Raw genomic sequence first — 21221 nt, forward strand, 5'->3', positions numbered from 1 at the left:
AAAAGCAGCTCATGTTTCTTTGGTGTTTCTGTCCCAGCATTGCAGGAGAGGAACAACGGTTGTCTCTCAAGGAAGAGACAGATTCTACCTAAGAATCAGTAGAGAGGGTTCTGATCTTTCTCTCCAGTCCCTTCAGCTACCACCTTAGGCATAACCATCATGAATGTGTGCAGGCTTTGCTTTAAAGAAGCCAGCAGATCCCAAAGGGGTCCCAGGATCTCCCAGGCATTCCAGCACGGCACACCTGGAATACCACAACAGCAGAGAACAACCTCTCAATGGCCCAACAGCTGAAGGCATATGTTTCTCTGCTTGGCTGCAAACGAGCAAGTGCCAAAAGCTAAAAGTCAGGCTGGGTACAGATGTCAGCCTCAGTCTTCAAGGTTCTTTCAACTGGTTTTCCTATGGATTCTACCAAAAGTACCAGGAAAAAAAAAAAAAAAGAAGATCTTCTTCCAAGATCCACCCATTTGCCATGTTATTGCTTCCACCAAGCACCAGCTTGGAATCATCAGAGGAGTATGTTCCCACACTGCTGTCCAAGGCTTTCCTTTGTGTCATTTCTTAATGAAGGAAGCATGATGGAGTTGAAGCCCCTTTGCAAATAGCGAAATTCCTACAAATCTGGGGAGATCCTCAGTGTCCACAGATTTCCCCCTAAACCAAGTGCTGTGTGGTGCTTTCCTGGCACTTATCCTCTGTAAAAGGTGTCTCCTGGAGGGTGGTCCAGGGAAGTAACATCTTCACCCTTCATCCACCTGTGAGAACCTACCCAGTTCTCTGAGTCAATTCTGAACCTGATTCACAGCATCCCACAACAGCCCTAGAGAATCAAAAATGTAGGGCTCATGGGCAGTGCATATCATAGGGGCACACATTAATGTTTTCCAGCACATTATAAGTCCTGGGGATCTTCTGGGGCAGACTTACTAGAAGGAAGAGTAGTTGGGAAAGGTAAAATGGATGTAGGCTGTTCTCCATGCCACTAACTATCTGTCGTATCAAAGGGTTATTCACCTGGCAGGAATCAGGGCCCATGTAGTTGCCTCTTCATCAAGTCTGCAGCTACATCAGCTGGGCAACCTCCCCTGCAAGCAGTCTTCTGAGGACAGGCTTGTGTGTCTGTTGTGACTGTGGACATTACTCCCATTTTTCCTTCTGGTTCTCCTGTTTCCCAATGCAGGAGCAAAACAATGATAAAATACCTCAGGAACATGTGTGTTGGAGGAAAAACAGGAGAATGTTCAATGGAGGTGGACTATAGTCATGTGAGCTCACTTTCCCTGAAGCAGCTGATAAGAAGAGGTTTTCTGGACAGTGCAGGGAAGATTCCACCCTTCAGTGTCCTCCATGCAGCAAGGATCACTCTTTGGTGTTCTCCACATAGTCATGACCATGGCTCAAGGCTTCTCATTTTCTGAGCTCTCAGTCTGTCATGTCTGGGTCTGAGCCATTTTTGGGTAGGAATTCTTCTTCATTGCTTAAGAAAAGAATTCATTTGTGAGGATCCATTCAATGTAACAGAGCCTAAATTCAGCTTCCTAAAAAAAAAATACCCTAAAAAAAAGAGGCATGTTCAGACATGGGATTCTGGTTTGGGTCCTTACTGAATTGACCAACAGAGACATCTTGAAAGCTGATTTAGTTGTGTGCCTTGAGCCCATCTCAGCTGTGTTCATTACACTCTGCCCAATCTCAATCTCTTCTCCTGCAACAGGGGATGAAAGGACACTCAATTTCCCTTTTTTGAGAAGGACTGGAAAAGTACACCCTTCTCCTGACCAAAAGAGAGAGGACATCTCCCCAAAGTGGTGTGTGGTATTAGTTTTCTCTCCACCTCCTTCAAGAGCTGTCTGGCCTCCTGCTTTACTGCTCTGTGCCAAAGAAGACATTTAAACAGAGCCCTATTTTACATGGCAAGGTGAAGGGATTGATAGGAATTACTATGGGCTAGTAGCACCCCTCCCTGATGTAACTATCAGTCCTTCTCCTACATGCTAACACCTTCTTCCACCTACAATCTTACTCCCATATTTAATACTGTTATATATTCGATGAACAAGTTTGAATTTTTTCCACATACCAAACCTTTACTTTTACATCGTGCATTTCCCCTCCTTTTGGGGACTGAAAATCAAGAGATGATAGAAGCTCTTCATTCACCAGCTATGGTTTCAACTCCTCTGGAAGTTGAGTGTGGGAACCACGTCTGGGACAAATCATGGCCCTGAGCCCGGATGTGCCTTCTCCACCTTAACAGCAGCATCTGCTTCCCAATAAGGCATGCTCTGCACTATCTCAGGCACAACTTGAAACTTTGCAGCTGTTGCCACTCAGAGTCTAGCTCTAAATCCAGCAAGGAGGGAGAGGCTGGGATAGTGGGGGAGTGTAGGGCACTGATTATCCTGTGTACAGGGATGGGAACACAGCTCAAATGCACCACAGAGAAGCACGAAAACAAGCCAGTCCTCACATCAGAAGGGTCAGGCACTCATAGAGCAGGTGAACAGAGTGCAGGTACCAATAGTCATCCTGGAGTAAAGTCTCCTCTTTCTCACAGTGTCGCAGTTGTAAGTCCAGAGAACCATTCCCTAAATATAAAACTTTTGTTGAAAGGTTGGGGGAAACTTAAGCATTTGCCACCACAGGCATTAAGAATAATGGAATCATGGAATCATAGAATGGTTTGGGCCTTAAGGATCATCTAAGTCCAACCTCATCTGTCATGAGCAAGGACACCTTCCACTAGACCAGGTTGCTCCAAGCCCCATCCAACCTGGCCTGGAACACTTCCAGGGATGGGACAGCCACACCTTCTCTGGGCAACCTATGCCTTTGCCTTGATAGGGTTCAAGTTCACTCACCTTGTCCAACATTGGACCATGGGTTGGTTTATTTGCTTTTGTTTTTCCCCCTGGTGAACCCCCAGGATGTAAGGATGTGAAGGTAAGCTGATCACTCAGACAGGGCTCATGGAGACCTTCCAATCATGCTTCCTTCCCAAGGCATAAGGAGGTGTAAAGAAGATGAGAATGTAGGCATGTGCCTGAGCTGAAAATCGGTTGTGGAAGGCTGGATGCCTGGATCAGGGGGCTCATAAAGTCAAAGAGGATGTTCATGAAACTGGGGGAAGAATCTGCCCCTCAGTGTGAGGAAAGTCAAAATAGAAAATCAATAAAATAACCAGACAAAAAAGATCAGCTCGGTCTTCCTGGGAAAGATCCAAGGGTGAAAAACTAATTCCAGAAAATGAGGTCAACCTTCTCTAATAACCATAGCTACTGTTTGTGCTCCAGTGAGACATGCATGTGCAGAGTTTACCTCTCCTCTATTTATGGATTTGGCCTCTTGACCTGGAATTCAATGCCTCTCAGTTGATCCTGTCGTGTTGTGACGGACCATATCCTGCATGTTTATTGCATTGGCACTAGTGTTGTCTTTATCTACAGGGTGATGGAAAATAGTAGGCCAGGGCTGATACTAAAATCCAGCATCTATCCTCTCTGTCTCTCTAAACAACTAAATTTGATGGAACTTCTCCTTTTTTTTCTGTCCTTTTTTTCCCAAAAGGAATCTCTAAAGCTACTGAAACCCTCCCAGGGAGAACATCTGTGCAAGTCCCACAAAAGATGGGCTTTTTGGTACCCAATTTAGAGCAAGAAGTGGGACTTGAGGTGGAACTTTGGGAGATTTGGGAGATCTAAGTCCTTACAGCATTGGTCAGCAGAGACATCTTGAAAGCCAGTATGTGCTTTGAATCCATCTCAATAATGGAGAATTCATTCTGCTTTGCCCAATCTCAGTTTCTTCTCAGGCAGCCAAGGGTGGAGCAATACTCAAATCCCTGCTCTGAGAGGGACCTGATTTCCACAATGACTCTACCACCAGTAGGGAAGGGCTGTGTGAGGACAGAGGAAGATGCTGGGGGGCTCCTTGGTGGAACCTCAGGCTCTCTATTGCCACCCATGCTCAGCCATTCCAGCCCAGTCCTTGGACAGATCTCATTATCCCCACTCCCAAATGATTGCAGCCAGAGCATCACTGAAGTGTGCAGGGTCACAATTTGTCTCCCTGTGCCAGGTTTTTTCTCAGGCTCTGGACAGCTGGGTTGGTTCAAAGCATGTCACAGGCTTTGTGGCATGTGGTTCAGCACCTTCCTGCAACTGCCAGGGATGCCTCTGTCTAATCTGAGTTCACAGCAGTAAGATGAAAAGAGTCACCTGTGGTGGCATTGCAGTGACCTTGAGCTGGCAAGTTCTCAACAAAAGAGATTTTGTTCCCACAGAGACCCAGGAAAATTGACCTCAGGGCAGCAACATCAGTTTTAGTTTACTAGAAATGTTCAGGCATTAGCACCATGAGGAAGGCTGGAGCCCTCTTTAGCGTTTACAGCACTTCATAAATTTCAGAGAGAGTTAGGGCAAGGAGCCAGATGTTTGGGGAGAAATACTGAACACTAAAGACAAGTGGAAATATTTTTTTTTGGTAGTGTGTATTTTTTCCCATTAGTTGCAAGGCTATATTTAGAAGAGGGGGGGGAGAGAGAGCAAGAGAGAGAGAGAGAGAGATTAGGCATTTCTTCATATTCTGTAGTCACTCCAGTTGTTCTGCTTGTAGGAACAGATGTCTCTTTCCTGGGGTGATAGCGTTCAGGTCCACGAGGAAATTTTCTTACCGGCAGCTGCTCTAACTTAGAAGGGAGATCAGGCCAGAGGTAAGTCAGTCTGTCGTGGAGGAATACACTGCAGGGATCATTGCAGTGAATGCTTTGGGATATTGGTCAGAGAGAAAGGGTGGGAGTGGGGGGACATGGGATCTGAAGGGGCCAGGAGGGATTTGCTGGAAACGACTCCAAGTCCGGAGTGGAAAGCCTGACTATTGCAGCAGGGAGCCCTGGCAGGGATGGAAGTGGAAAAGGTCCTCTACTGAGCACATGGATGAGCAGGTTGGGAAGTCTCTGGCTCTACCCATGCAGCAGGTGTGGAAGTTCATCAGGAGGTGCTTGACCTGAAGAGCCAAGCTGTGCTGGCAACTGTGAGGGGCTGCAAGGGACTTCTCCCACTGTGAGCTTCTCTGCTTTGGGGGTTTGGGGCAGTGCCATGATATTTGGTTGTTTCTCAAGGAGATGGTGGGGGATGAAAAGTGTGCAAAGTTGCTTGGCCTTCCCTCATTGAAAAGTATTGAGCCAGGTCTTGTGAAAAGAGGGATGATGTCTTGTTTGTATCTGCATGCTCATGGGCACAATTAAATTTTGGGGAAATATGTTCAGGATGGTTTTGGAAACTGGGAGAAGAGATGGTGTACTGCCTGGCACAGAGTCAGCTGTGACTGGGAATGTTTTACCTGTTTGGCCACACAGCAGAGTGCAAGCTCAGCTCTAGGAAAGGTACTGTTTTCCTTCTCTGAAGCCAATTGTTGGGTCAGTCAAAGTTGAAGCAGATCCTTTCCAAGGTCCTTAATCAGACTCCTTCAGAAATCCTCCCTGCATCACCCCTTCATCCCTACCTGCATTGGTGTTACCTCCCTGGAGTGTGATTATCAGTTGTGCATCCTCAGGCTATGCAGGACCCCAAGTATTCCCCAACAGCAAATCTCTGTTGCTGCTCTTCCCTCACTGTCCTTCTCAGCTCCTTGCCTAGGGACTGGGCAAGCAGGGAGCTGAAGGCAGAAAGAGGGGAAAGTTCTCCAAGATTGCTAAATTTGCAATTAAAAATTTCCTTCTCAAAAGCAACCAGTGATGCACAGACCAGATATTGCTCAGTTTAATCTGCTGCTGAAGATGTTTCTGCACTTGCCTGAAAAGTTCCTGCATGTGCCTATATGGTAATTTTCACTGCAGGGTTCTCCTTGTACATAGCCACGATAGCTGTTATTCCAAACTGACATTTCTAGCACTTTGTCCCAGGCACCCTTGAACCACTAGATGGATTACTGTAATCCCCATAAAATCAAACTCATTTCTCTTGTACTGTTACAACCTCCCAAGAAGACAGGCTCAAATCCATCTCTACTGGCTGGACCCATAAGGAATCCAAATCTACATGCTCTGTTCCAGATCTAGCTTTTAAAAAACAAGTATTAACCCTCTTGGGAAAAAAAAATCCCTAAAAAATATGTGGTTTGCTCTCACATATAGTGGTCCACAAGGGACAGAGAAGGATACATTCAGAAGTCATGCTCTGATTTCTCTAGAAGTATCAGAGATGGAAACACACAGCACCTACTGCTGAGCTGTCACTCCATGCTCCCTCATGACAGATGGCACTTGGTATGAGCCCTCACAGGCCATGAGATATTGGTCTTTTAAATGATAACAACATGATTTATAGAGCATTGACCAAGACACTTAGCATTTCTGTCACTCCAAGGCCAAGGTCTGGTAATGAAGAAAAGAGGGGCATGAAAAATACAATGGTATTGGTAAGGCATCACAGACATTTAAATGTTTCAGGAGGGGCTTTTCTACACAATGTGGCATTAAAAAAAAAAAGCAAGAGAGGCATAAACCCTTATTGCTTCAAGTGGCCTGTTCTAGCAAGCCTCATTAGAGGTGTGCTGAGGGACCTCTGGGTGGACATTTGAAGGTCTAGAGAGGCACACTATGTCCAACCCCACTTCTTTGTTTGCTTGTACATCTACCTCTGGGCTCCTTCTTTCAAAGGCTGAGGCATTGCTTCTGCAAATGTTCACAGAGGAGGTATAAACTGATAAAAAATCTGTCAGCACATGAATTTCCTGCTCTGTGCATCCTTGGGAGCTTCATTTCATAATTTTCATGCATGCTCAGGACAAGGCTGAGGGAGAACCACGCAGATCTTTTCAAGTTTTAAATGGATTGTCTCTGGGGTGTCCAGGACTGGTTTAAGGAGCAGGTTCAAGCCTCGATGCTGAGAGTTGGCATCTGAGCCAAGTCAAGTGGCATCAGTCCCATCTGGGTCACTTTGCTCCATGAAGAAGAGGAATGCAATTTGGAGAGTTGTGCTCTGCCTCTTCTAACTGGCAGTGATCCCTCATGGCTGAGGGTGACCTCTTGGATTAAATCATTGCTTGGGCACCCACAAGCTATTGCTTGTCCCAGACTGAGCCAGGAATCTTGGTCCCTCACTCTCAGAGGATCTGATTTTGGCCTTGGGCTTGCTGAAGAGTTTGGGGTCCATGTATGTGCACACACAGCACTGAACACAGCATGGCAGGTGGAGCTCAGGTCACAACTTACAGAGATATCCATTGCCCATCCACAGCAGGGCCTTGGAGATGAAGGATCACACATAGGCTAACTGGGCATCTGAAGCAGGAGGAAAATGGCTCAACGGCACATCAGCAACACCAGCCCAACAACCTGGTTTGCATCAGCCTCCACACATCTTCAGCCTGTGATTGCTTACAGGTCTTGAGGGATTACCCCTGCCTATGTCTTAGACTGGACAAACAAGCTTTTCCTCTGGCCAGATGAGAAATCCGATTCTCATGGCCAGCTTTAGAGATGCAAAATTCAGGTAGGGGTGTTAATCCCTCTTTACAAAGGAATTTCACACCTTTCTCCTTCCAGACAAAGGCACATGACCATTCAAACCACCAGACTCAGTAGGAGCTGCTGGCCATCACACATTTCATAACACCTGGGCAAGCATGCCATGGCTGACCAGTGCCAACACCAGGCAGTTAGTTATCACCTGTTCCTGATCAGGCTGGTTCTGCCATAATTTGGTATAAATCTGAAATTATTTCTCTTCAGAAAAACGATCAGGGGAAGGTGATGCTCTCTCATTGCAAAGAAGCCATTGAGTCGTGTTTGCAGTGTTCCAATGCCAAAGCAATTGTGAATTTGCAGGGAATAAGATCTAAATGAAAGGATGTGAGGTGGAGAGTGCTAGCAGATGCCTTGCAGGTTCACATTAGAGGAAACAAGGATCACTCTCAGTGCCTGTTTGTGTGGTTGTCAGCTCTGATTTCCCCTGTCCTCCTAATATTTTTCAATCTCTTGGCTAATCTCAACCAAAATTTGGCAGAAGGGAAAGATCACCTCAATTTTCAGGAAATTAGACAGCAAAGAAAAGGGAAAGTCAAATAACTGTTGGAGCCAAGGGAAGAGCTGGAATGTGAGTGCTCATTAAGGCAGCCAAGTGTCCACATGGGAAAAAGTTATAATAAGCATCTCAAGCAGGGCAAAGCATTCCCCTGCCCTGCGAGGCACTGCGAGGCATGAGGCTGTAAGAAAGCAGGTGTCATTTAATCTGACACTCACAGAACTATGTGTTTTGTGTCTCCAAAGAACCTTTTATGTCCACAGCATTGGAGGGGAAGGAGGAATCCAACCCTGGACTGGGTCTGGTTATTTCCAACTGCAATTCCCTAGCTGTAGGGTGTCTCACACACTCTCTCCTGCCATCCTCAGATCTGGAGGCTTCTAGGAGACATCAGTGCCCAAGAATCAAGTGAGAGCAGAGATCTGATGCTCACAAATATGGGATCCTACCTGCCCTGAGAAAAGCCCCATTTCTGCTTTAGGTTGGGATCTTTCTTCCCCAGCTATTTGCTCCCCTCTCAGAGCCTGAGGGCTCGATGGGCCCCAGTTTTTCCCTTTCAGCAGCTGGATTCATTCCCTCTCTCTCTCTCTCTGTTCCCACTGTCAGCAAACCCACCCTCCCCAGGCTGAGCACGAGACACACAGAACAAGCTCTACCACATATAGTGCATGGTCGACATGCACAAAAACACCATATTTGGCCAGTTTGAGCCAGAGTTGAGTGAGAGCTTGCCAGAAGGAGAATCATACAATTTAAACTGAAAGAGAGTGAGTTTAACCCTTCATTTATAAATATGATGATAAATCACCCAGAGAACTTTAAACATGGGAAGGCTGCAAAACTAAACACATCCTGCTGCCACCCCAGGCAGCAGAGTAACACCAGCAGACAGGACAGGGTGAGGGGAACAGGGGGATGATAGAGGAGCCAGGTTGCTGTATCAGATGTTCTGGTTCAGGACAAGGAGAGAAGAAAAGCTGAAGTTGTTTATACTAAATAACTCTCACTCTTGTTAATGTCTTTTCCAACTTTCCCATCCCAGTGTGTGGCTCTGGTGTTCTCTGGGTCTGCACACAGAGATCCTATCTGCACACACCAACAAATAACCCTTTTAGAGAGTGGTTAGGACACAGATCAGTTGCCTGACCTGCAACTTTTGTATCCCATTACCTTGAATTGCTGAGCCAGATTCCAAAGACCCCGGGGCCAAAAAAGTGAATCCCATTAACTTTAGCAAGTGGAGGGTGAGGGTTAAGGCTAACACCAAACAAAGAGTTCAGTGGAACAGAATATGGGATAGTGAAGGATCTCCTGGGGCAGACAGAGAACTGAGCTGCCCACACTAAATGAGCAAGTATGATGCCAAGCAGTGAGTGAGCAAGGGAAGAGGCTGTAGGATCTGGTGTCAGCACAGTGAGCATCTGTTTCCTATTTGGCCCAAGAACAATGGAATTGGTTGTGTCACACAGCAATGAGAAAGTATTTCAGAGCAAGTGCCCCTCTGCCAGTGCTGAGCAGGGACCTTTATCAGAACAAGGGAAAACAGGTCAACCTCCAGTCTCTGTCCCTCCCCTTATCTCATTTCTACCCAGATGCCTGCTGTACTTTTAAGGAAATGCTACCCACAGTCTCCCAGACAGACAGACAAAATCCAGCCTGAGAGGTATAATATAACAGCATAGGCCAAGTGGCACGGTCAGGCAGCACTCAGAAGGATGCATGTTTACCCATCTTGGGCTTTGCAGACTGCCAGCTCCAAGAAACAGGGATTGCATGGAAATCTGAGAGGCTGAAACCTGAATTAGGCATTAAGTAGGCCGAGTTCCAAGTTCTTTGAAGATTTTGGAAGGGGAGTTGCCCAAAGGCTAATTAGTCTGTTTGTAAAGGTGGTCCTTGCATGAGCTCGTGCCATAGCTGCAAGTAACAAGTAGTGCAAAACACAGCAAAATAAAGGTTTGCAGAGGCTGCAAAGCTTCTCTTGAACTTTGCCATGCCTCTCACTGACTTCCATACACTACCACTCTATGGTGATGGGTAGCTGAGCTGACCCACTTTAATACCTGCATGAGTAATTCTGATGGCAGAGAGACACCTGGTTGGGGTAGTTTTTGGACTCAGGGGAGAGCAAGAGTCAGAAAATTTTGGGAATGTTTGCTTTTGATCAGATAAGAGGTCAGGCTGCCTTTCTGCCTGCTACAAAATGGGGCAATGTACCTTTCTCAGGGGCTTGGAGTCCCAAGATGGAAAAATCTTTAGTAGCTGTTAACCAGGGGTTTGGTCCAGCTCCATCTCATTAAAAGCACTCCGAGGAATGCTGTTGTTTTCCCAGTCCAGTCCTCCATCCTTTCTGCTTGTGAGCCATGAGATGAGAGCAGTCCCACAAAGAAAGGAAGAGGCCATTCACCCAAACATCCATCAGTAACGATTTGATTAGAGGAAGATTTTTCCCACTGCAGCCCAAGAGGCAGCTTTTCCACAGCCTTGTCAGGGAGGAAATCTCCAAAATTAATTAAATTTGCTGGGGTTTCTTTCATGTAGTTGTTTGGATTTTGAGTTCAGACAGGGCAGTGATGGACTGGGAAAAGACACAAGCTCTAATTCAGCTCCTCCTTTGCATATTCAATTTGGCAAACAAATGTTACCTGTTGTTTTTTAGCAGTTTGCCAGACCTGGAGTTTATTTCACTGTACATGGGGCTCCGTGGAAGAGGTGACTATGTAAGCCAGGACACTGTATATGATGATTATTTTAATTTGTGTGTATGGACAGTACTCATAGTGGGTCCTTTTCTTAGTCTGTAAAATGCCCTACAGCCCTCAATGGCACTGTGAGGATAAGGAACATTTGAATGCATTTGGAGTTACTGATTTCAGTGAGGCAGGAAAGGCAGAATAAGATGAATATCAGGTGTTTGTGATAAAGGATCTGAGAGTGAAGAAAAATCTCCCAGAGGAGGCAAGCTACTAACAAGATGCAAAATCAGAGTAAATGAGCAGTGCCTTAGAATTACAATGAGAAGACAAATGCATATGAAATTAATACAGTCTAGTGCATGCTAAGGGATAGGATGGAAGATTTTGTCTTCTCCCCTTAGTCAACCATATGTCTGAACATAGATATACAAGCTCACACTGCACTCACAAGGCAACAAAGTTGGCTCAGTGCTCCTCTTGATAGCATCTGAGAAGAGAAAGCTGGGAGCAGATCCAGGCAGATGCTCATTACAGTTTGGTTTTGTAATTAAAGAGTGAAACAAACAAACAAAGATCAGATGGTGAGAATTTTAGGAAACCATTAGAAAACAGGCCAGAGTTCTGCATCCTCCCCTTTCGCAGGTGCCAGACATCACAACTCCACTGCCCTCAGCCAGTCTCAGGGACAGTTTTTCCTGTTTTCCCCTGACAGTGTGCTTGGCACAGAACAGAAAGAGACAAGACTCTCCCCCAGGAGTCTGCAGGCTCAGTCAGACCCAAACAAAATGTTGTGAACATGTGTGCTACTTGGGTTGCCACCAGAGCTCAGTGCAGGGTGAGGTAATCGGGTCACTCCTGAAACACAAGATGTTCCAATGTCCAGTTGCTGCTGGAGATGGCCTAATGGCAAAAGTGGACAGAAGTTAGGATTGTTCCTCTTTGCCCAATAGTTCTTTGGGACATTGCAGGTGGCTTCAGGATTTCAGTCCTGCAACATACTCAGGCACTGGGTTTGATCTCAGGAGGACTTTATGTTTGAGCACCAGCCATTCCAATGGATGATTCAACTCCATGGGCTTGGAGTGGCTCCCTAAATAGAATGAATTGTCATTTAATTAGAAATATCCTTCCGAGTTCGAGGATATTAAAAATCAGCTTTTTCTTTCACACCACTTCCACAGAGTAGATGAGAGCCAAGGAGAAACTAGAGCAATCCCCACACTCCAGGCCAAAAACCCCACACTCCATCATGATGGCAAAGTCACTTGTCCAAGATTTTCCACAGAGAATTTCACAGCCAATATTCTAGATTCTCAATCCTAATCTCTGCTTTTGCTCAACAAATGTTCTGCTTCACACCCACCTGGCTTGAATGAAACATACAGTATAATCACAACTAGGCTGTAGCATCCCATGAGGACTCTTGATCTTGAATGCTGACTATTGACCAAACACTGATGAGACATGTCAGGAGTGCTGTATCCAGTAAATGCACAGAGACTTGGGAATCAATTCTCCTGAATCTCAGTTCCACAGCTCTTTTCCCCAGACAGCTGGAAGTTTTGTCAGGAGGTGTGGAGGATTTATAATTCATTAGTCCAACAAGGAAGCTTTTGGTGGCCAGGCAGGAAAAACTTTGAAACTCTTCATGCAGGCTCAGAGCTGCTGTGACATTCTCTGGACCCAGATAAAACTGCCCCTGCAGAACATTTGCTTTTGGCCAGCAGGAGCTCTCCTGAGGATCTACTTCTCACTGGAAGGCTTCTGTCCTAGATAGTTTCTTCTTCTGCTTTGTACGTGGGCCACCAACAGCTTGAAGCATCTCACAGGCAACGGGACACCTTTGGTCCCTCCTCCTGATCCCCATAAGCAGCAAAAAGGATTAGTGAAGGCAGAAAGACAGCTCCCAGAAGATGGAACATGCTTCAGGGAGCTGGACATCCAGACTCCTTTAGCAATTCAAGCCTTCCACACTGAGACACACAGCCCAGACACACTGCAGATCCTGTAAGCTCTGGGAGATGTGTCTGCAGCTCCTCATCTCCTACTCCTTCCGCATTTGGCTCATTGGTAGCAGGGATTTCAAACCCTCATAAATCCAGTCTTTCAGCATCATTCTCTGCTGATTCCAGCTGATTTTTTTTAATCTCAAAGTCTTGCCCAGCCACTTTGAGATATTCCAGACATTTTTCAACCATTTATTTTTATTGAAACCAGCCAAGTCTCTGTATATATTTGGCCTTTTTTTTTTATCTTTTTAATATACAAATCAGTTTAAAATAGTGTATAAGTCAGGAATGATTTGCAAATTAAACTGTCAAACCCTGGCAGGAGTAGTGGCTGATGCCCTTAGCTTGAAATCACCCGGCTGCTGTTGTTGTGAGTGAAGACCTCTAGAAGATGCCACAAAACCTGCTTCTGCTTTCCTGGAAAAATCAGACATCCTTTGATTTCAGGAATGTCTTGCAGTTCCTGAAAATCCTGCTGCAAGTTACTCTCTAATGGGATCACCTGCCCAAGGCAAGGGATATAATATTTTAGGAGTCAGATGCTATGTTTGGGCAAAAGTCTTCTGGCCTTAAAACCACTTTTGCACAGGGAAGAGGAAGAGTAACTTGAAGTGGGGATTGTGTGCCTTCTCCAAAACATGCAACTGGAACCACTGGAAGAGAGCAATTATAAACCCATGTATTTTCCTTGTGATTGCTGGTAATCCCACATTGGCAGATGGGGCTCTACTGCTTAGGATGTACAAATGTGTTGGTTAAAATGTTCTTAGGTGACAAGATTTTGAGCCCAAAGTAATGTTGACATACCTATAAATACACCTCTGCTCCTTTTCTTCCAGATCACTGGAAGTCAGTGACCATGCCGACCTCCTCCACCCAATTGCCAGCCCTTGACTCTATCAACTCCACACAGCAGCCCAGCATCTACTGGTTCTCCAACTTCATCCACTCTGACAAAGAACTGTCCACAGAATTTTACAGCCTGTGGATTGTCCTGATGGTGGCCAATGCCATCATTTTCCTGGTGGGTGTTGTGCTGAACAGCTTGGCACTGTACGTCTTCTGCTTCCGTACCAAGACAAAAACCACTTCTGTTATTTACACCATCAACTTGATCATTACTGATCTCTTGGTGGGCTTTTCCCTGCCTGTCCGGATCATCATGTTCTACAGTGCAGGGGACTGCCCAAATTGTTCCTTGGTTCATATCTTTGGCTACTTTGTCAACATGTACTGCAGCATCCTGTTCTTGACGTGCATCTGCGTCGATCGCTACCTGGCAATTGTACAGGTGGAGGCCTCACGTAAATGGAGGAATCCCACCTGTGCCAAGGGGATCTGTGTCTTCATTTGGCTCTTTGCCACTGTGGTGACTTTCTCCATTCTGACCATGGCAATAAAGTTTTCTGCATGCTGCCTCTCCAAGATTCTGGTCCTGATGGTCTGCGAGTACTTCTTCCCCCTCATCATTATCATCTTCTTCACCACCAGGATTATGTGTGCTCTGTCCAAGCCCAGCCTCATGCACCAGAGTCGGGAGAGGAGAATGAGGGCTGTGCAGCTCCTTATCACTGTCCTCATTATCTTCATGATCTGCTTCACCCCTTTTCACGTGCGACAGGTCGCAATCTCCGTCAACCCAGACATGCCGCATAACGTCAGCCTCCTTGTCTACCATGTGACAGTGACTCTCAGTAGTCTCAACAGCTGCATGGACCCCATTGTCTATTGCTTTGTCACCAATAACTTCCAGTCAACCATGAAAAACATCTTCAGGAAAACCGAGCCAGAGCAAACCAACATGGACATCCAAGGAACGAATAAGAACTCCAAGGGCACCAATGCAATCATTGCCTTCTCAAACACAATAGGAAGTCCTGTGAGCTTGCCATCACCCAGCAGTGTCCAGATATAACCCACATCTGATGGCACACGCTGCAGTAAGCCAGTGCCACGATGCTGGAATATTGCTAGGATGCACCATACTATTTTCTTTGAACTCTTTTTTTTTTTTAAGGCCAAGGTTCAGACCGACAGTGATGGAATTCATTCCTCAAGAACATTGTGGTCTGTTTGGAAAATGGAACTTGCAATGCTGTTAGTACTAATACAAAAGAGAGTCTATTAATTACTGTTCCCCAAAGGGAAGTTTTCTTTGTATTTTAATACAGACATTTTGCTAGCAACAAATTCTTTACTGTGGTTTTCTTTTTGGGTTTGACATTATAGTGCAACTCTTCTAGGATGACTCGGAAAGTAGCATATCTCTGGTTTGTAATGAAAGATTTTTGTGCCTTGGGCATGTGCTTAAGAATAAAGGATAAAAGGGATGTTTCCAGAGCTATCCACTACAAAGATTTGAGATGCCAATGGAATGGGAAAGAAAGTATTCTAACCCACATATCACTAGTAACTACTCATTTGTTCCTGAAAGAGTCTGAACCTTCTCAGGGAAGAGGAGATGAAGTCAACCACTGAAGTCTCCTCTCAGCTCTAAGAAAAAAACCCAAACATGTGCCTGTATGTATTTTCATACACATTGTCTGGGCTTGGGAAGAGGTTAAGGATATTTTCCACCTGTATTTGGATCACAAAATCTCCTAAACTGCAGATGAGCATACAAAAATCTGTGAAGATGAACATGCTTCCCAGCAAACTCTGCTGTTCTGCTCTGTCTCCCTGAAGAACAGCCAAGAGGAAAAGCAGAACCAGACTATGATGTTATACTACTCTAGCTTGATTTTTCTTCCTAGCATCTTGTAAAATCAGGGCTTGCTGTCTTAATTCCCATTATCAGTCTACCCACTCAGTCACTTAAATGCTGATACTTTCAAGCACAGAAAAAGAATCCATGTCAGGCATATAGGCTGAAATTCACCCCAGTACAAAGTCACTAGGATGATTTAAGCCATGCTTAAAAGATATGTGAAGCTAAGGATGCTGCAAAATTCTGTCCACAGTGGTGGGTAGATGTTTTAGGTGGCATTGTAAGAATGAAGCAATGTGAATACAAAAAAAAAAAAAAATTCTAGGAAAAGAGCAAAACCTGCAGCATGAACAGCAGAAACTGTTGCTGCTCTATGTCTCCTCACTCACATACCTATTGCTGCTCCAGCTGGCATTGTGTTCCTCAAGTTTAGTGAACAGCTTTTCCTGACACTCACTGGTGTTACCAGCATGTCTCCTCACTCACATGCCTATTGCTGCTCCAGCTGACATTGTGTTCCTCAAGTTTTTCCTGACACTCACTGGTGTTACCAGAAGGGCAGGATTTAAGACTGGACCAAGCTAGAGCAACCTAGAGTACTCTGCTTCCCTGGGATCTGATCATGGGACAGCCATCTCCATTTCATAGGAACACAACACAACCAATGCAATGGAGTTTGCAAGAGTTTGCCTCTTGCAACACATATATGTTTCCCCTAACCTGTTTCCCTGACCAATCCAATGTGAATAAAATTTGAACAGTCAACATCACTGCAATACAGGGAACTGGGTGTCCCTGTTCCAGTCAGTGGAGACCACGGAGAGTGATTTAGGTCATGGAAGCAGAGAGCTCCCAGCTGAGTGACACCGTGAGCTCCATTTGGTCCATTAACTCAAGCTCTTTATTGTCCTGGGGCACAGCAATTGCCATCACTAGGAGTGTGACCTCTTTCCCAGGCAATACCACTAACCCAGTGCCCTTCTGCTGAGAGCTCTATTCCTCTGTAGAGGATTTTCCTCCCAAGAGGTCATGATGAGGGCCACCAACACTGTGTCACTATCCCATGGGAGGTAAGACTGTTGTCCCAGGCATTGCTTCCTGTTCTAGACATGGCCATGAACATGGTGAGTGTTCCCAGGGCCCAATTGTAGTGTGTTTGTCTTCTGTCTCATCTATTTCCTTAACCTTCTGTAAATCACTGACACAGGCACCTCACAGCCAACACCTCTGCTAAATGATGCATCAGCACACACAGGGATCAGGCCCTGCCCAGGTTGGCCACTTCACACTTCAGCCACTGTTTTCCATCAACCCCTCATATAGAGAAAATCATTTGATGCCTAAAAGGTCTGCACTTATCTGAAAACCCTCAAAACCTCATGCCCACCAACCCACAACACATGCTCAGACCATTACATGCCATCTAAGCTGTTTGTAATGAAAATATGTGTCACATATACAGAGCTGTTAACAGCACTGTCTTTTGCCAAGTCTACTCAGAGGAAATGTGAAGACTCTGTGCAAAGCTTGTTCCAGTGTCTTTGTTCCAACAACCAACAGCTTCACACCTCCCATTCTCTTGCTATCAACAGTATTTTTGCCATATGCAGAAATATCTTCACATCTTCCTCAATGCAGTTGTGCATTTGAGGTAAGTATAAAATCGCTTAGATTTTTTTTAAGTTGCTACACAGCGTCTCAGTTGAAACTCTGTCTTTCTGCTGTAAACTTCACTTGTGGTAGTCTGAATTGCCTTTACTGTCAGTGTATTATTCACTCCCCATAAAAGCCACCTGAGACTGGATAATTCTCTTTATTTCATAATGCCAGAGCTTTCAGTGGTCCTCCTTCATTTTGTATCAGCTTAAAAGCAGGGTCTGGTCCCTTACCAAGAACAGAGTCTCCAAAAATTGGAAAGAGGCTAAATTCCTTACAAACTAACCTACTTTTTGTGACTTTTTGTGCTCTTTATTTAATCCATACTGTTTACATATATTGCTTTACCTCACAGTGGAGCTCTTGCTAAACTTCAGTCCTATTTAAAGTCACCTGTTCGTGCTCAGGGCACAAAGCTGAAAATCAGAAGACAAAACTCATCTGTCCTCAGAAATACTCCCCCAAAACAGCACAGTGTTCATGGGCACCTGCCACCTGCCAGTTCTCATTGCTGCTGCAGCATCCCTCAGTTCTCTGTGCTTCTGGAGATTGGGGCAAAAGTGTCTTATCCCTTGATCTGCACCATCCTTCTGCTCAGGGTATCTCCTTGGGTTGCCTCTTAGTGAACAGCAACAGGGATTGAAACAACCCTGCTCCTATCCCCAGCCCACCCTTACTCTGATGAGAACAGCCACATACAACACAACAGGGCAATGTGAGTGATTCCATGCACCATTAAATATATGCAAAGACTGCTAAGGAAAAGCACACACAGCTTTTGCAGGACAGTTTTGTATGCAGAGTATTTAAAGATTTAGATGCCAAATTCCCAATGATTTCGAATTAAATCTGGCACTTAACAGTCTTTGAGGATCTGGATCATCCCCCAGAGGCTGAAATAGTAATCAGGATGGATAGGCATTGCATGTCATGCTACCACCACCAAGTCTGCAGTAGACAGAATACAGCATTCCCTAAAGAGCTTAACAGCAATACAGAGCTCTATAAAATGCCCTGACCTTTCAGGGAATTACAGCATTCATTCCTCTTTGATGTGCTGTGATTCTCTTGTGCATCTAAAATCCTATAAAGTGAATTAGAAATATCCTCTTCTACCAGCTGCCCAAAGGCTAGCAAAGATGGTGAAAAATCTTGTATTCTTGGGATCTCAGCCATTCCTGGGACACGAGATCTGTGCTAGCCATGAGCTGAGTCACAACACACAGATGTCAGTAGTCTGTTGGCATGCCAGGGAATGGCTATCCAGGAATAGTTGAGCCTATTTCTCTCCCTGCTGTGTATCTCATCCGAATTGCATCAGCACAGCCCATGTTTCAAAGCACTTCTGTCTTTGCAAATCTTTTCCTATTACAGCCCGGAAACCTGTAGCAAGGCAGAGATGGAGAATACTCAGCCCCTAGTCACACTGCAAACACATCAGGGCACAGCAAAGCTGAAAATCTCCAGTTCTGTACCAGTAAAGGAAACCCTGACTCCACACATGGGATTATCTGCCAGACTAGCTTCCTCCTGGGCCCTGAGCAAGCTCTGCCCTCTCTCCACAACCATCTGATAACTGCCAAGAGGAAACAGCACAGCCATGTGCAAAGGCAATTTCTTCCTTCCTTGTCCCTCTGGGTTTTGCTGTCCCTCAAATGTGTGCACAAAAGTCTCATTAGTCAGGCTAATCAGCATTAATAAGTACTGTTGGCAGCTGTGGGCTTTGCTTGAGGAAAGGGTGAGGAAAGTGGAATTGCCCATGTTAGGGCTATCAGCACAGGTTACTGCCTATTCTGTACCTGACTTCCAAACCTAAGGGCAGGAGTGGCTCTGGGCAAGGATTTGGGAGAAGACAGGTCTGATCTCCACAGCTGCTCCAGAACAGAGGAAGATGAGGAAGACATTGCAGAGGAACCAGAGACACAAAGTAATAAGGGAGGAAGGGAAGGAGAGGGAGCCAATGGGTTAAACAACAAGTCGAGCTCCATCAAGGACAGGGCTGGTAAGAACAAGGATGAGGAAGCTAAGACAGGAGAAAGCAGCCAGAGAGCACAGGGACCTGATATCCAGCAAAGGATGACACAGGAAGAAAAGTGACAGCTTGGCTTGTTTTTCCCATTCTGGGCATCATTAGTCCCTAAACAGGAGCTCTGAGGAGGATCTCAGTGTTTGGATCAGAGCTGGAAGACTCCTATTTTAGGAAGAAAAAGACTAAAGGCAGAGTACTTTATCCCCTTCCCATGGTGAGGCCCACAAAAGGGACAAGAGTGATCTCCTCACATTCATCTGAGTAGAAGACAGGAAGTTCTCCTGTGTGCTGGGAAAAAGGAAGAGTGCCTTCACCCCTCCACCCTTGGGAAGAGTGTGCTGTGGGTGCAGGAGGAGATCTGGTGCATGTGGGTGCTCACGGGCCAGTAGCAGAATGCATTCTGTATGTTGGCTACATGATGAGTAGAACTGTCATGGGAAGTGCTGGGTGACACTTAAGCCAGATGGTGCCACCTGAAATGTCACATCATAGCACACATCCCATGCTCTGCAGGCCATCCCGATCACAGCAGCATGTCCCAAAAGAGAAGAAATTATCCATCACTTCACTGCAGTATTTCAGCATCTTCTTGAGGGTACTGTTTGGCTTTGGGACCTAATAGGGATGCAGGGGAGAATAACCACTGCAATCATAGAGTCTGCCAAGTCCATCGCTAAACCATATCCTCAAGTGCCACATCTACACATCTTTTAAATGCCTCCAGGGATGGTGACTCCACATACTTCTCATCTTTTTTATTTCTTCTTCTTCAGACACTGCAAAGAGTACCAAAACCTCCCTGGCAGAGATGTGAGGTTCTCTAAGTATTTTTACAAGCTGCCAATGATGGCAGAATGTCAAGGGCTTAGTCCATGAAACTATCCTTCTTCAGGATTCTTGACAATAGCATCAAAGAACAGATTAATTTAGGTATGGGTTTGAGTTTTAACATGAGTGATTTTGCTTTTCCTTCACAGCTATACATAGAGCTAACAGCCCAACTCAGGACTGGGATTCTTTCCAGCTGATCATGCATTAAGAAAGAGTCTGTCAGATGAAATAAGGATGAGTTTACATGTAGGAGAAAGTTCTTGTTCATCTCACCAATCTCAATGAAAGCTCACAGAGAGGAATCCCAACAAGAAGATAAGGAGAATCGTAGAATATCCTGAGTTGGAAGGGACCCACAAGGATTATTGAGTCCTACTCGTATCCCTGCACAGGACAGTCGGCAAGAATCCCACCATGTGCCTGAGAGCATTGTCCAAATGTTTCTTGAACTGTGTCAGGCTTAGCAGTGTGACCAATTCCTCAGGGAGCCTGTTCCAATGCCTCAATCACCCTCAGTGTGAAGAACCTTTTCCTAATATCCAACCTCAGCCTCACCCAACACAGCTTCATGCCATTCTATTGGATCCTATCAGTGGTCACCAGAGAGAAGAGATCAGTGCCTGCCCCTTCTCTTCCTCCCATGAGGGAGCTGTAGACCATGATGAGGTCTCCCCATCACTCTTGGTGTTATGTCCTTTTGACTCAGTTTGAGTTGGACAATGAAATCTTTTCACCTGCCTCATTCTAGCCCTATCACCCACTCAGTCCAATTCTCTCAGGTAATACATCAGACTTGCAGCTGCTGTTGAAGGGCTGAAGGGCACATTATTTTCCTTGAACATTCTGCTCTTGACAATAAGATGGAGTAGAATACATGTGATGCACCATGTAGGCCTCTTGTAATGATAAAGGGTTACTTCAGGAGAACTTTCTGGAGATCTGATGTGAAGATGCTCTTTGAAAATTAAATGTGGGAAGAGGTCAGAATGGGCTGCAGTGTCAGGCCTTAGTGGGAGGATGTGATCCAGTGTTTAGTTCTCACATGAGCCATGCAGGGAAGTATATTCAAGCACCAGCTGACTCAGACAGACATGTAGAGATGTACTGTGCTCCATGAATGTGTAGAACTGCCAGAGTTAGTTTTATTTTGTCAAACTATCAATCAAGAGCTCTGATCCAAACATATCTCCTCCAATCATGTCACCTTTGCTCTTCTCAATAGGAACAGTCAAAGAGCAAGCACGAGTCTGAGCTCCAGCTCCAAAACAG

The 21221-nt window shown here is 45.5% G+C and overlaps 1 protein-coding gene across 2 annotated transcripts in view; it reads left to right on the top strand.

Moving 5' to 3' along the window:
- GPR20 (G protein-coupled receptor 20) overlaps positions 1 to 14644 on the top strand; it is a 22970-nt gene extending 8326 nt beyond the window's left edge. The window contains exons 1-2 of one of the 2 annotated variants that reach the window (XM_009075151.1): positions 4637 to 4714; positions 13569 to 14644. In XM_009075151.1, coding sequence (XP_009073399.1) covers positions 13589 to 14644 — 1056 coding nt within the window. In that variant the 5' untranslated portion in view covers positions 4637 to 4714; positions 13569 to 13588. Of the gene's footprint in view, positions 1 to 4636; positions 4715 to 13568 lie in introns of those variants that run through there. The other variant, XM_009075150.1, reaches the window with a different exon arrangement.
- The last annotated feature ends 6577 nt before the right edge of the window (positions 14645 to 21221 follow it).

Source organism: Acanthisitta chloris, unplaced genomic scaffold (assembly GCF_000695815.1).
Source record: "Acanthisitta chloris isolate BGI_N310 unplaced genomic scaffold, ASM69581v1 scaffold625, whole genome shotgun sequence".
NCBI classification, from domain to species: Eukaryota; Metazoa; Chordata; class Aves; order Passeriformes; family Acanthisittidae; genus Acanthisitta; species Acanthisitta chloris.